This window comes from Pseudopodoces humilis, chromosome 1, assembly GCF_049639895.1.
Source record: "Pseudopodoces humilis isolate 2021_Gansu_Grassland_sample_001 chromosome 1, ASM4963989v1, whole genome shotgun sequence".
Lineage (NCBI taxonomy): Eukaryota > Metazoa > Chordata > Aves > Passeriformes > Paridae > Pseudopodoces > Pseudopodoces humilis.
In genome coordinates, this window is record NC_142200.1 from 108,691,252 (window position 1) to 108,706,529 (window position 15,278).

Genomic DNA, 15,278 nt, shown 5'->3' on the forward strand with positions numbered 1-15,278 from the left:
ATCTGGATTGAGTGCTCCAATTCAGAATTTCATCTACAGATACACCATAGACTAATGACCTGGGTTTACCATGAATCCCTTCATTGGCTCTGGGTGAGAAACAAAATAATTGAGGAAGGAATTTTTGCTTGCATAGGGAGTGTTGGTTCACTTCATTTGTTTTTGGTTGTGTAATGTATAGCTTTACTTCTTTTCATCTGATGTGTACATCCCACCAAATATCTGATTTATGGTATTTCTAGGGTCGCATTTTCCGAAACATCTCTCTGCCTGAGGTGGGCCCAGCAGAGCGTTCTGCGCTGTATCTTGCAATGATAGAAACTCTGGCCCTGTTGCACTCCTTTGATTTACAGTCATTGGGTCTCCAAGGATATGGTAGAGGACCAGGATACTGCAAAAGACAGGTATAGCTCTTAACATTCTCCTTTTTTGTCTGGTCTTTGAATGTTTATTTGATTTGCAAGCTAAATTGTTAATTATTAGTGATCACATTTTAGCTATTAAACCTTCACTTAGTTCAATTAATTGTGCACATTTTGAAGCCACTACTACATTCAGATTGATTCTGTAATGCTGTACTTAGGGAGTGATAAGCATTTGCTTTTAGACTAACACTAGATTTGGGCTATGTAAAAAGGATTGAAATAGATGTAGTCTTCATTTAAACTTTTGATATCTCAGTTCATATTTGCAAATGCAGAGATACTGGGTTTTACTGAATTTTCAAGCAACGTGGTGATAACCAAAGCCCAGAAGTATGTGCTTCAAAATTTGTGCTCTTGAAAAACTTGTCAATCAACTGAAAAATCTGTTGGAGTGTTTGTATTTTTTAGGTATCAACTTGGAAAAAGCAGTATGATGCAGCTGCTCATACAGATATTCCTGCCATGAACAAGCTGGCTGAGTGGTTAGCAAACAACTTGCCACCTGATGATAATGAAGAAAGCCTGATTCACGGGGACTTCAGAATAGATAACATCATCTTCCACCCAACAGAGGTATTTGAAATGTGTTTGTACATTTAGTAGGTTTTGGCCCTCCGTTTGTTTGTAGTCATGTCATGGGACACTTACATGTGGATTATTTTAGTGCATGAAACATCTTTGAAAGAAAAAGTAGAAAACTAAACTGTTCTTTATACTCTGTGTAAGGTATTTAGGTACCTAATACAGTCCTGGCTTTCACTGAAGGAGCTAGATAGAATTGATGGAATCACAGAATCATAGAATGGTTTGGATAGGAAGAGACCTTAAAGATCATCTATTTCCAACTCCTTGGCCATGGGCAGGGACACCTTTTACTAGACCAAGTTCCTCAGGACCCCATCCAACCTGACTTTGAGAGATACTCTATTTATTCATTAGTTCTATTCCCTGCTTCAAAGTACAGGAACAAAGCATTTTATATGCATAGATCCTATTGGATTCAGTGCAACTGAAAGCTCACTTCATTAAACTACATAAGCATCTTATCCAAAGCCCACTGACATCTGTATTATGGTTTTGGTTAACAACAAGGGCTTTTGGAGGAGGAGCTGAATGTATGATACATGACTCTAGTGCAAGCAAAGGAAAACCTGCCAAACCTGTTTAGTTATGGAGCACATGTAGATCACAGACACCCTGAAAGTTTCCCCATTCATCTTCAGGGAAAAAAAGATTTTTTTTTTTTGTTTGTTTCTAGTTTATGGAAATAAATATGTGCTACCTGTCTATCAACCCAGTTGCATTTTCAGTACTTTTTTCTATGCTACCTGCTGTGTTGTGACCAGAAGACATGCCTGGAACTTGTGACCATGACTGCAATGCCTGCTTCATGACAAAGCAACTGATCCCAAAGATTCCTAGAGATTTTGTGCATTGATTAGTTCATAGACATGATTTTTAGGCTTATATGTGCTGATTGATTCCCTGAGCAGGGAATTTGACAGTCTTGGGGACTCTCCCAGCTGTTTCTGATGCAACTGTAGGAATTGACTAAGTTGTACATAGGTAATTTTAAGTCACCTGTAGAAACCATTCCTGAATATGCAGGAGTGACCATGTAGGAAAGACTTTTCCATGAAAAGCATGGGTCATGAGTAGGCTGGAGGGGTCATTCAGGTTGCCAGGATGGCTGGATTATAAGAATTTATCAGAATGACACTGTGGGGAGTCTCAGACCATCCAGTTGAAGACACCTCTGCAGGGATGCTTGCATCAGAGGCTCACTCTGAGCAGTGATTGAGTTCCTATTTAAGAAATTCAAGTCCCCAAATAAGTGTTAATCTAGGGACAGTGTTGTGATAAATTAGGTTTTCTAATGCTTGGTCTGTCTGTGAATTTCTGTGCTACAGGACTGTGCAGCTCTCAGTGCTACTGTTCTTTAGGATATTTTAATTCAATCATCTTTTATACTAGAGAAGTTTGGAAGTTTCTGACAGGAAGAACACTACTCGAAAATGTAGATTTAAATCAGATTTTCTTTGGAAGAATGCCTAGCTTTCTGTCTTTATGTGAATGTTAATCTTCTGCAGATGTTTAGATAGTGCCAGAAGGAACTCCTTTTGCTGTAGACAGCTAGTGTGTATTTTTATTTTAAGCATATAATAACCAAATAAAACCCTTGGATATTGAGTGTGTTGTGCATTTGTGGATGGAGGGAACATGTCTTCTAGCACTCACTTGAGGTTTTTATTTTTATATAAGGCTCGTGTTTTGGCAGTGCTGGACTGGGAACTTTCAACTACTGGCCATCCTTTAGCAGATTTAGCATATACCACTCAATTCTACTTTTGGCCTACATCTATTAAGGACTTGGGTCAAGGCTCTATCTTGGGATTCAAAGACACCGTAGGTATGAAACTGTAATCTTCTTGAAACAAATCCTAGGGTTGATTTCTATTTGAAATGTTATAGGAATTAAATGGTAAATTCACAAGCATATTGTTTTCTGTTTGTAAAGAACTTTTCCATAATTTTTTCATTGTAGCAAGCATGCTGATAATGAGGCTTTAGATAGTTTTGTTCTTTCAAGCTCTGTCTTAGCTACAACATGCTACTTCTGTAAAACCTTACTTTGAATCTTTCTAAGAGAAAATGGGAAGAAAAAATAAATTTAAATGTAAATATATTAATTTATTATTTTTTTAAAAAAGCCTTTTCTCCCCCAGGTGAAATTATTTGCCTGACTTGAGTGAAGACAAAGGGCAGCAGGAAATGTTATAATTATCTAAAATTCTGGCAACTCCTAATTTCTTTGGTCTCTCCATATCACAGTTATGTCATAAGAAATGATAAATCATAGTGTTTACTATGTAAAAGAAATACCTCATACAGTTAAAAATTGTTCAAATGTTTGAAGAATAAGGTGGAAAAAAAATCATAGAAAATGTTGAGTATTCTAAACAAATCTGTTCTATTTTTTTGTAGAAACTCCTTCCTTTGAAGAACTGATTTCCATTTACTGCCGCTGCCGGCGTATTTCCACTACTTTACCCAACTTTAACTTTTTTCTTGCTTTGTCCCATTTTAAAATGGCAGCAATAGCCCAGGTAATACCCTCACATTTGCTTAAGTGTTAAATGTCTTTGTGTATTTGTGGGTAGTTCATTTAGTCATGGGTGACAACTGCTGTTGTCAGTTGGCTTAAGGGACAGGCTGGGCTCGTTCGCCGTATCACATGCAGACATTTCTTTTTTACCTTTCTACTACTACTTTTTGTGATTTGCCTTTCATTTGGTTTAGCTGGGATATGGTGTTAACTCTTGTGCAGCAAGCATCTTCATTATATCATAAATGCACCAAAACCAGTATTAGCATATCCCAGTGAGTTTTCTCCTTTTAAGACTATGTACATTTCAGTGTTACTTGTATATTTGAAGAAATCACCTGTGTGTTAAAGAGACAATTTTAAGTGCATAATTATACCATATATGGCTTTCTTTTGGTTTTAGGGTGTATATGCCAGGTATCTCATTGGAAATGCTTCTGCAGAGAATAGTCATGAATTTGCAAATATTGTGGAGCCTTTGGCAGAAAGAGGATTAGAGCTCTCAAAAAAGTAAGAGTGGTCTAAACTGGTCAAAGGCAAGGCAAAGCTTTTCCTACATCTTCATTTAAATGCCTAAGGCAGCTTATTTTACTATGAGGGAAAATCTGGTCTTGTTACTGCATTGAATGTTCTTCCCTAGGTCATCCTTCAGCAGCACACAGCACAGCATTTCTGGAGAGCTCTTCCGTCAAAGTAGGAAAGGCCAAGAAATTTTGCGGAAGGTTAAGCAGTTCATGAAACAGCACATTTATCCAGCTGAGAAGGTAAAGAGTTTTTCTTAACCTTAAATTTCCTAAAGGAGCATTTTCTGACTAGACTTTATAAAAATGTAAAAAAAAAAGTATAAAAGTCATGTCTTCTGAGTTTTTTTACAAAACAGCCTTATTTTCATGCAGTCATGATTATAGCATTACAAAATATTACCATAAATTGTAATAGACAACATTATTTTTTTCAGGGTTAAAATGTTGTATGCCTTGTTAATCAAAGAGCTATTTTTTAACTTTTGAAGTGTAAAAACTTCTCTTTTTAGAAAAAGTTACTTTTTAAAGGAGGTTGCCAAAATACTTGTTAGACTAATAACAACCTAGAACTCTTAGACACTGAGCCCAAAGACACCTATTTGAAAATAGAAAATCCTGATTTTAACCATATGAAGCTCTGTTTCTTGCTTTTTAGGCTGTGACAAAAAATGGGATTTCATAATGTATCACAGTAGCCTCATTCCTGAATATATCTAATACCAATGAAGGTTTGAAATCAGATAATGAAATATACACAAAGTCCCTAGTTAGTGGAAGGGAAAAATAGATGAAGTAGTTTATATCTTATCCTAGGAAGGTTAGGAATTTCCACTTAGAAGGTTGGTTCAGCTTTTAGCCTCATGGAAGGCTTCTGTTGCAGAATTTGTTGTTTTGGCTTCTGAGTTGTTGGGTTTTTTCCCAAGTCAGGCAGAAATGCAGAAAACATCTTAATCTAAAAGATTTATGAATATATCTACCTATCACAAGGTCGAGGGCAGTAGCTCTTGACATGCAGAGTTTCTTAAAAAGTATGTCTGTGATTAAGTTAGGATTGTAGTTTTTGATTGTCCAAGAAAGCCTTGCAATAATTAAAGTATTTGTTTTAAAAAACAAACAAACCACAAATAGCCATACAAGTTTTTCAGATTAGTCAAGTTGTGCTTGGAAGTTATTTCTGGGAACAGGGATTGTGAATCAGGACTCATAAATTCTAATTGGCCATTTGTCTTTATTGTGTCATTTTCAGAATTGGGCACTACTTCTATTCATTTTATAACTAGGTCTGGGCCGGGTTTGAAGTTCTGTGCCTCACTAAAACATGCTTGTGAAGATACCAAGATTACTGAATGTAGAGGTTCACTTAAAACTATGACTGGTGCTTGGAATGACTGCCTACATTATCTGTTAATGAATTTTTTTGACAGGAAGAGAAAATGTATTTTTGTGGGGTTTTTTGCTGTTATTGTTGTTGGTTTTTTTCCTCACGGTTAACAAAATATTAGCTGGGTTATCTATCTGAATCTTAAGTATCAGTACATCAGGCTTTTATTTGTTGTTTTACTTTGGGGTTAGTGCCTCCTGTGTGTATTGTTGGTAACAAGTACTTTTATCTCCAGAAAAATCTGACCTCCTAGTTCCATCATCACATATTTTAAACCATCCCAAATAGTAGTTAAGGTACTGATTGGGGTAATCTGATATTTAAAGTTGTGCAAAATGAATTGGTTGGTGTTGAACTTTCAGTTATATATTTAATTTTAAAATGCAACCGATTATATAATGTAAATCTGGGTTGAATATTTTTTACTTGGTTCCTTGGGTCATAGATCTGGGAGAGATGAATTATTATTTCTGTGTTACATGTGTTCTTAATTTAAACAACATCTTTTATATTGTTTCTCTAAGGAAATAGTAAAATATTATACTGAACATAGCAATACTGAAGACAAATGGAAGAAACCACCACTGCTGGAGAGACTGAAGGTATGGAATAACAAATATTTTTAGCACTCTAGCAGTAAAAGATCGCAGACACAGAGCACAAGAGTGATTTGTGTATGCTGCTGGAGAAGTTACATGGAAAGAAACAATGTGAAGAACAGTGAAAAGAAAGAGGGGAGTATGGAAAAAGTGAAAAAACAAAGAAGAAAAACAAAATCAGGTCTGAGAGGGGTATATCTGAACTTTAAGTCAAAGGCTGAACCTACAGTTTCAGAATAGCTATTGAAAAAGGCATCAGATATATTGGACAGCAGGGTAGGCAGGAGTGAAGAAAATGTGTTGCAAGCCAGAATTTAATTTTTTTTTTAAGACTTATTGCTGATATTTTTTCTGTTGATTCTTGTGATAGGAATTGGCCAAAGCAGAAGGTCTGTGGAACCTTTTCCTCCCAGATGTCAGTGGTCTCAGCCAGCTTGACTATGCCCTAATAGCTGAGGAGACAGGGAGATGCCTTTTTGCACCTGAGGTTTTCAACTGTCACGCACCAGGTTAGCAACCCTGTCCCAAAACTACAGCACTGGGTTCATTAAAAAGTTGAGCATCTTACTTCTTACAGGCTGTGTGTCTTGAGCAGTAAGCATGACTGCTGATTTCTTACAGACACAGGAAACATGGAGGTCCTCCACATGTATGGCACTGAAGAGCAAAAGAAAGAGTGGCTGGAGCCTCTCCTAGAAGGGAAAATTAGTTCCTGCTTCTGCATGACAGGTAAATTTTTCTCCAGAAGAAAGTTGCAGCCAATTGGTTGAAACGTCACGTGGTGTATGCATGGAAAAGTAGAAGACTGCAAGTTGTGTGTTACAGTGGACATTTCTGTACTAATTCAGTATCAGTGAATGTCTTTGAATATAAAATAATCTATGAGGTGTGAATACAATCTGGAGCAGCCTTGCTACCTTTCCTGATAGTTATCAACTTTCATGGTTACAATTATTAGTATTGGCTTTCTATATGTTTTTAATTTAATTTTTACTAGTAAAATACAATTTATAGTACCAAACAGGTTTACAATAGAGCTTACCCTTCCTTGTAGTGTTCTGTGGAGTTCTCTAGACATGCATAATTGGGTCCAAGTATGATTATTGTGATTAAAGTATGTGGTTTTGCAGTGTCATAGGTTTTTTTTAAGGTATAACCTGAAAGCTCCTGAAAAAGCTTATGGCATTCAGCACCTCTGGAAAGTCTGGCTCTTGCTCTATGAAATTAGCTTTTGGAACATGTGATGTCAAAATCTTCATGTCCTGTGTCAGATGGAGTCCGGAGAACTCAGCCTTGCAGACACTTTGCAAATTCTGTTTCACTGTGTTTCCCAAGAGGAAATAGGTACTTTTGTTTTAAAGTAGATGGCCTATAAAAAGAGGTAATGGTGAAAGGAGAGAGGAAGAATCTTTCCTGTTCCAAAAAAATCACTGATGACATTTTGCTGACAACTTCATAGTTTATTAGTAGTCTATTTTATATACAGCCACAAAATTCTTTTCAATCTCTTTTGGTTTGAGAAGAACCCAGGAGGAGAAAATAGGCTGAGGAGAAATATAACTGTTACCTGTAAATACAATGGAAGGATAAAGGTTTTAGAAACACAAGGAAAGGAAGAAGGCTGATTGCAAAGGGTGGTCCAAGCCCAAGAACAAGTACATTTAAACTGGCTATGAATAACAGATTGTTGGAAAACAGGAAGTCTTTTGACCACCAGCAGCAAGGTTCTTCAAAGAGTTTTTCTACTGGTAGCAAAACTGTGTACTTTTAAGAGTGTATCTAGAGCCCTATATTTTATATTTAATCTGGTGGGTTTTTTTTCCTTTAACACAGAACCTGACGTGGCTTCAAGTGATGCCACCAATATGCAATGCACCATTGAGCGAGATGGGAACAGCTACGTGATCAATGGCAAGAAGTGGTGGAGCAGTGGTAAGTGTGGAAGCCTAAATAAGAGTGGCTGGGGCTAGAATTTTTCCAAGAATTATTAAAACAAAGGTATTTGTGCTCCATTTCTGAGACGAAGTGGAATTTCTGTCTTCTCTTGAGTAAAAACAATAGAATGTAAAACAGCACAAGGAGCTGAAATCAGCTTTTGGTTCTATGAACCAAAGTCCAAGATTCAAATCCAGTTTGGGGATTTGGGCCCTTTTTGGAACCTCTGAATTTTGTTCACAGAGAGAATGCTGTTATTTTCTTTAAACATTTCCTCTTTCTGTCAGTTAACTTACACATTTATAGCTTAGTTTTCATGAAGCTGTCTTTGGCAGCTTGTGTGAGAGGTTTGAGAGTACCTTCTACCTACAGTAAAATGTGGCTGCTTTTAAAGTAGCCTGTGATGCTGTTAGACTACTACAGGAGATGTTTTTTATGATATAATTCCCAGTAAAATCAATGCATTGTACTGTAAGTGGCAACTGTCCCTAATATTGTAGTACTGCTACTTTTTTGCCAAAATGTGTGACAGAAACTTGAAAGTCATCATTCCCTGAGAGTTTGGAATCCAAGTAAGTAAACTGAGTTGTTAAACTTGAAAGTTTCATTTTGCATACATGACTGTGACAGCTGCCTGCTGATACATGCTCGTGCAATACCTGGGGTCACCAGAAGATAGATCTCTCTCTCTCTATTCTGCTCCTGTAAAACTGGCAGCAAAAAGAGGCATGGAATCTTGTCTCCTGACCCAAGAGTGTTGCTTAACTACTTGTGCTTGCTCTGGGTCAGTGTCTCCCAGCTATGCATTGCAGTCCCTGAGGAAGTAATGAGAAGGTTTTAGAGGGTCACACACACAAAATAATATAATAAATAAATAATAAACTGAGTTATGTGAATTATAAAAAGGAGAGTAAACATGAGACAGCATGATTTGGTTTGTCTTATTTCTAATACAATTAGGGCAATCAGATTTGCATAAAGACAGATGCACAAAAGGCACTGCAATTCCAAGAAGTTTGAGAAATATGTTTATTTGGCTCTGTGTTAGTCTCTTTCTGCCTGGCTAGGAAGGTGTTTTTTTGTTTGTTTGTTTTGGTTTTGGTTGGGGTTTTTTAACTTTTGGGACATTAAAACCTTGGATGTGTGGGAATTCCAGAAGCCTGACAGCCTGATCAGAATGTCACTCTGTATTTGTGAAGACAAATCGTAAATCACACATGCAAGGAGTCAGTTACTTCATGGAAGAAGTGGGATTTCTTACTGTGCTCTGCATGTGTACAGTAAATCCAGTGTGGCTTAAATATATCAGATTTATGGTGTTTGTGTAGAAAACCTGTCAAGCACTTCTGACTTATCTGTTCATGCCCTAGTATTTCTCAAAACACTGGGCAGACATTCTGTAAGCTTTTGTCATCCAAACAGGGAGAAGAGGCTCGTGTTTGTTTATGCTACTGTTGTTTCTTGTCTTACCATTTTAGAGCTTTTTGTTCCAGTCCATAATTGTGTAACTAGGAACGGTATCTAAAGATGAGAGATTCTTGTTGGCTTTCCTAATCTATAGATGAGACATTTTGTCAGAGCCCCCAGGATGTTTGAAGACAAGGACAATAAGTGCTGTAACACCACTTCTTCATTTTGAAGGCTAAGCTAGTATGTCAGTACGTTTGAAATGCTTCCAGTGTCTCATGGAAAAGTGCTGTTTTCCTGGAATCCCTGCCAACACTGTGGCAGGGGACAGCTTTGGTACCTCTCTGTGTAAAAACTGTAAATCCGTGAGCTCCATATGGAATGGGAACCTCTCTCTTTTGTCAAGCAAGGCCTCTCCCATTTACTGGTTGGTCTATGATGAGAAATGTCAGCACTTGCTAAAACAAAACAAAAATAAAGATAAGAAAAAACAAAAGCCGGTACACATCTCCCATTCTTTGATTTTATTGTATCTCTCTATATATTTTAGCAAATACAGTTTTTGCAGTGCTTGATTAATTTTAAGAATTCTGAATAGAAAATCCAGGCCTTGTATCTGAAGATTATCTGAACTTTTTATTACATTTACAAAAATCTAGACTGTGCCACCCTTAGAGTACTGGTCTTATTGAAGTTTAGGGTGAGCAGGAGAGAAGAGATGAAAGGTCATTTTTTTCTGTACTTATAGAAAAGGAGTTGCTGGGGTGTTTTTGTGAAGGATGTTGTTGCTGCTATACATTTGTAGAAACACATAGAAAATGGCTTTTCCCCCTCTTTCTTCCTCTCAATTCTCAGCCATAAGCTTATACTTCATTTCAATCTGCAAGGATATCTATGGAATGATACTTAAGTTGAGAAATGGAACTGAACTATTAGGGAAACGTTCTAAAGTTTTACAAAATAGTTGGAGAAACACACGATTATTAACTTCTGGTACAAAGGTTCCTGTTGTTTGCTGATGTGTTTTTTTTTTTTTTTCCTCTGTTTAATTACATGCTTAGATATGTACAGGTTGTTCATTACACAGTTTCTTAATTGTCTAGTACTGTGACACTTTGAATTTTAAATCTTGGGGGTGCTTTTAGGTTTTGTTGTGGTGGGTTTTTTGGTTTGAGTTGCTTGATGTTGTTTAGTAAATATCTTGGCTTGTTTCTAGTTTCAGTATTCAGTTCTTGCTTGATTCCGATAAACACGTTCTACTTTGAAGTGCTCTGTAGTGTCTTGGCAGGTTCAGAAATTAATCTGAAAGTTGACTTGCAGAGAAACAGCTGCAGAAACAATACCCCCTGGAATTAGTAACCAATTCCCTTGGTTATGTAAGATGATGGAAGCAAGGGATGGCCTATATAGTGAAACTGATTGTTTCTTCAGTAGGTTCTTCATGATTCATAGAAATTTCTTCAGGTCTTCCATCCTGCTGTTGTCTTCTCCAGTACCCATAATTTTTTGCAATTTTCATGACGTGCATTTTGAAAGAGGCGCCCAGAAAGGCATAGAGGAGGGGGTTGAGGCAGGTGTGGAACAAAGCGATGCTCTTGGTGACCTGGAGTGCCACGTCCATGGTTTTACTGGTGCCACAGTCCGTAACCAACATGTAGATGCTGTCTATGGCTCGCCACAGCTTCACGATGTTGTAGGGTAGCTGGGTGACAATGAAAGTAGCCACTACTGCCAGCAGAACCGTGAAAGGCCTGGACTTCTTCACATTTGCAGACCTGAAGATTGCCCGAGCAGTAGCGGAATAGCAGATCAGCATTACTAGGAAAGGAAGCAGAAATTCCAGGATAATTTCCAGGATTTGAATAGTTGATTTTAAGAGTGTTTCCATGTTCATTGGAAATACGGGAAGGCATTCATTCCTCTCATTGTGTTTCTTGACTTGGTTAAATATCAGCTCAGGGATACTGAGGAAGATGGCAGCCAGCCAGACACAGATGCAGGTAACACTGCAGTGTTTGCCAACTCTTCCACGGCCCTGGGATTCAGAAGTGGCCCTGTATCTATCCACACTGATACAGGCCAGGAACAGCATACTGGAGCTGAAATTCATGGTGTACAGAGAAGAAGTGAGCTTGCACATCGAGTTTCCAAGTTCCCATCCCTGCACTGCATTTGCAGCCCAAAAAGGGAGGGTGAAGAGCAGGAGCAGATCAGCGATGGCGAGGTGCATGATGTACACATCCGTCTTGGTCTTGGGTTTCTTGCAGTAGGCGTAAATCGCAACCACTAATGAGTTTCCAGCCACTCCAACTGTGAAAGCCAGTGTGTAGAACACTGGGAGGAATAATTTTCTGAAATTTCTCACATCATTTTTTTCGCAGAGAAGCTCATAGGTATTGTAATCTATAAGAGGGTTGAGATCATTCTCCTCATCCTCAATCCAGTAATCTGTTGAGTTATTCATATCTCAGACCTTGGCAAAGCTACAAGAAACAAAAATGTGGGAAGAAGGAAACACCAAAGAAATTATATTTGGTTTAAGTTCTAAAATCTCTGTTGAAACCTAAAACCCTTCTTCAGGGCTGCTTACACATCTCAAATTCAAAGAAGTTGCATATTCAGAATACATTTGTGAATAATCAAAGCGAAGCTAGACAGTAACAGGGGCAGAGCAGACCATCTCAAGTTCTCATGTGAGGTAGGGTAATTGACATCATCTCTGTGGGCAATACATGCAAAATGGTTTCAGTTTAAACCATTAAGGGTTTCCTTACCCTTAGCATTTGAGATTATAAAATGCTTGGAGTGCCTCACTGATTTCCACATTTGAGTCAAAGAGCCATCATTGCTTTAACTGCTCCAACTGTGTTGTACTTGACAATATTCCATTGCACATAACTGTGTCTGTACCTTTTTAGGGCTGGAATTAAACCCTCCTCTCTCCAGCCTCGGCAATGCAAAGGAATACAGCTGAAGGCTGTAAATGCTGTTACAATCACGTGTATAAGGAATGTGAGCAGATTACAGCTGAGGCAAGCAGCTGCCTGCTGTTAAAAATGTTCAGTGCCTGCTGTCATAAATTCTGACAAATTTTGGATATGAGTATAATACAAGGAGAGTGTTTTTGTTTGTTTCTCAGGCACACTGTACATGCCCGTTACAAAAAGTACAGCAGGGGAGTCACTTGCTGAACAGCAGCAGAACAAGCTTAATTTACTCTCCATTGGACAAAGCGAGCCATGCCCATGTGGCATTTCTTACAGAAGCAGATTGCTGTGGGTACACTGCATCTTCCAGCTGGAGTTTCTCAGGATGTTATGACAGGAAGGAATTTTATCACATGTAAACTGCCCACAAATACCCAAACAGCTCAGAAACTCTTCTGGTTTTTCAAGTATGATCTTACGACAGATTTACTCTGTAAATGAGTACCGGCTGACTTCTCATGGCCACCTTAGGGTTAAAGTTTAATAATTCATAGCTCCAGGTTGTGTCTTAAGCAAGTCCATGTCCTGCATTTTCTTCCTTTCCTGTAACAGTTTTCAATGACTAATGTGCTGAAATTCTGTCTGTTGTAAAATACAGTCCTGCAGTACCCTGTTTTCTCAAAATAAATGGGATTAAGGTTTCTTAGCAGCAGTAGCAAAAATCAGCTGAGAATAAAAAATAAATCCCCTTTTTGTCATCATATGCAGTGCTCAGAATTTGAGGTCAATGTTGCTGAAAGCAGATTGTTATCTGATATTCTGTCCCAGAGCTACAATTTGGCTTTTTCAAGCTGGAAAGAAAAATGCAAATACCATTTCTGTTTCTTAGACAGTTGTTTAAATGTAGGGCTGCCAAGTGTCTCTTAAAGTTTTTTGAATATATCTATCTACTAGGAAAGAAAAGTTACTGTTTGATCTCATAATAAGGAATGAAAGCAAATTAAATAGAAAGAAATTAATTTTTTTCTTTTTGATTGATTTTTTTAAAATGATTACCCTAGCCAATTTTTTTTAAAAGTGTATTCGTTTGAAATTAACTATCTGGTTTAGCTCCATCTTTGATGACTTTGTTGTACTATTCTGTTAACATTTCAAAACTCTCCCCATCAAACTTTAAAAAGAACGATTAGTCCTATTTTAAGTCTTGCAAATTGTTCTTTATTGTTGCCTTAATGAGATGTGCAGAATGGAAAAGTACAGTCACTCTACTTAATACTTTGGCAAAGGGATGTCTGTTCTATGCCTAACAAGCTGTGTTAGTAAGATTCTCCAGCAGCAGTAATCTTTTGCAGCTTTATAGTACTTTGAAGAGAGCTTTAGTTATCAGCAGCAAAAGAGCCTTTTTTTATTTATTTTTTTTAGTAGAAAAGAAACTGCAGCAAGAAGAGTTTAATCCACTTAGCTGAGAGGTGAGGAAAATTAGAAGTTAAATAAAAAGATTTAGTGGTGGTCTTAAAACACATAATACAGAACCCATCAAGGAGCATTTAATCAAACTGGATCACTGGCAAATTTATTTTAAAGCAAACCAGTAAACATTTCAGGGCAAACTTTAAAAGTCTGTGTATGACAAACCAGTTTGGCTGTGACTCTGCTCCGCTGCTTGATAAGCGTTTGCTTGCCCTGAGTTTGTGACAGAAACAAAGTTATCTAAAATGCAACAGTTGGCATTTCTCCCTTAAAAGCGCAGTTACGTTTTGGCTCCCATCGCTGTTCACGTTGTTCTTTCCTGGTAATGCTGTTTCTCAAGCACACGTGCACGTGCCCATTGCAAACAGCCAAGCAGTCCCGTGGGAGTCGGGCACTGAAGAGTGGTGGAAAAGCTGAGTTTAGTCTCCATCCCACACAGCGAGCTGTGCCCATGTGGCATTTCTTACAGAAGCAGATTGCTGTGGGTACACTGCATCTTCCAGCTGGAGCTTCTCAGGATGTTATGACAGAAAAGAATTTTATCACAAACAAACTGCCCACAAGTACCCAAACAGCTCAGAAGCTGCTGGTTTTTCAAACAGTGTTTTCTAGGAGGTATACTAATACATATATTAAAGCTGCAACTGCATGTTTTCTTGCAGAATTATTTCAGCTTTCCAGTCAGATAGAAAGTGTTTCTGTGTGCTTTAACTTGATGTGTAATTGTCTGAATGATGGTGAATTAAATTAATATGCCTAGTTTAAACAGACAGATTTTTTTTCCTCTGATAAATTAAGCAGTATTCTGTCCTGCTACTGAACAAATCTAATCTTGATACTGGAAAGGAGATGTGCCTTAGTGAAATGACATCTCTCTGTAAAGCAAATTTAACTAAAGGTATGCAAAGAAGATATCATACAATATACATACACAGCAGTAAGGATTAAAACAAAACTAACCTTTTGTCAGCAGATGAGTAGCAGGTACTGCAATTGAAATGTGCCTCAGTGAAGTGATCTGAATTGCTCTGACACATTGCATTTTGTCTTCAAACACCACACCCTCATGTGGAAGTCTGTTGCACTTTCATTTTGACTTGACAGTTTAAAAAAAACCTTTTAAAAATTGTGCTTTCCTGGAGACTCCTCTTGTGTTCGATGTGTACATTTCCTACATTCCTCCCTGTTCCCACCAGACTGTGACTGTTCTTTGGAAGGTCAGGACACTTACTGCTTCTCTTTGTTGTTTGTGGTGTTATTCCTGGAAGTCCAAATGTTTTATACATCACCAAGAGGCTTTTATCAAACAACACATTATAAAGGTGAAAAGAATAGAAAGAAGGTCCATCTGGGGCTGATTTACTGCTCCAGATACCACAGGGAGTCACTCTATTCTTTCCTGAGGGCACTACTGTGTTTTTGATGGCTGACTGTATAAGGTTTTAAGGGATACTTACATCCCCTCCTTACATAACTCTTTTAGGGGAGACAACAGAAACATGAG

At 37.8% G+C, this 15,278-nt stretch overlaps 2 protein-coding genes across 4 annotated transcripts in view; one reads left to right on the top strand and one right to left on the bottom strand.

Moving 5' to 3' along the window:
- Positions 1-15,278, top strand: part of ACAD11 (acyl-CoA dehydrogenase family member 11) — a 28,905-nt gene that overhangs the window by 3,635 nt on the left and 9,992 nt on the right. For all 3 annotated transcript variants that reach the window (XR_015772965.1, XR_015772966.1, XM_005519005.3), the window contains exons 4-13: positions 243-404; positions 834-998; positions 2,688-2,835; positions 3,411-3,532; positions 3,935-4,041; positions 4,172-4,295; positions 5,961-6,038; positions 6,406-6,544; positions 6,657-6,764; positions 7,869-7,967. Coding sequence is in view for 1 of the 3 variants with exons in the window: in XM_005519005.3 (XP_005519062.2) it covers positions 243-404; positions 834-998; positions 2,688-2,835; positions 3,411-3,532; positions 3,935-4,041; positions 4,172-4,295; positions 5,961-6,038; positions 6,406-6,544; positions 6,657-6,764; positions 7,869-7,967 (1,252 nt within the window). In the remaining 2 variants the exon portion in view is untranslated. The remainder of the gene's footprint in view (positions 1-242; positions 405-833; positions 999-2,687; positions 2,836-3,410; positions 3,533-3,934; positions 4,042-4,171; positions 4,296-5,960; positions 6,039-6,405; positions 6,545-6,656; positions 6,765-7,868; positions 7,968-15,278) is intronic.
- Positions 9,917-14,966, bottom strand: ACKR4 (atypical chemokine receptor 4). Its single transcript, XM_005519004.3, has 2 exons — positions 14,735-14,966; positions 9,917-11,860 (listed from the first exon to the last, which is right to left on the bottom strand). Exon 2 carries the CDS (start codon positions 11,839-11,841, stop codon positions 10,780-10,782), a length of 1,062 nt encoding a protein of 353 aa, XP_005519061.3. The 5' UTR covers positions 11,842-11,860; positions 14,735-14,966; the 3' UTR covers positions 9,917-10,779.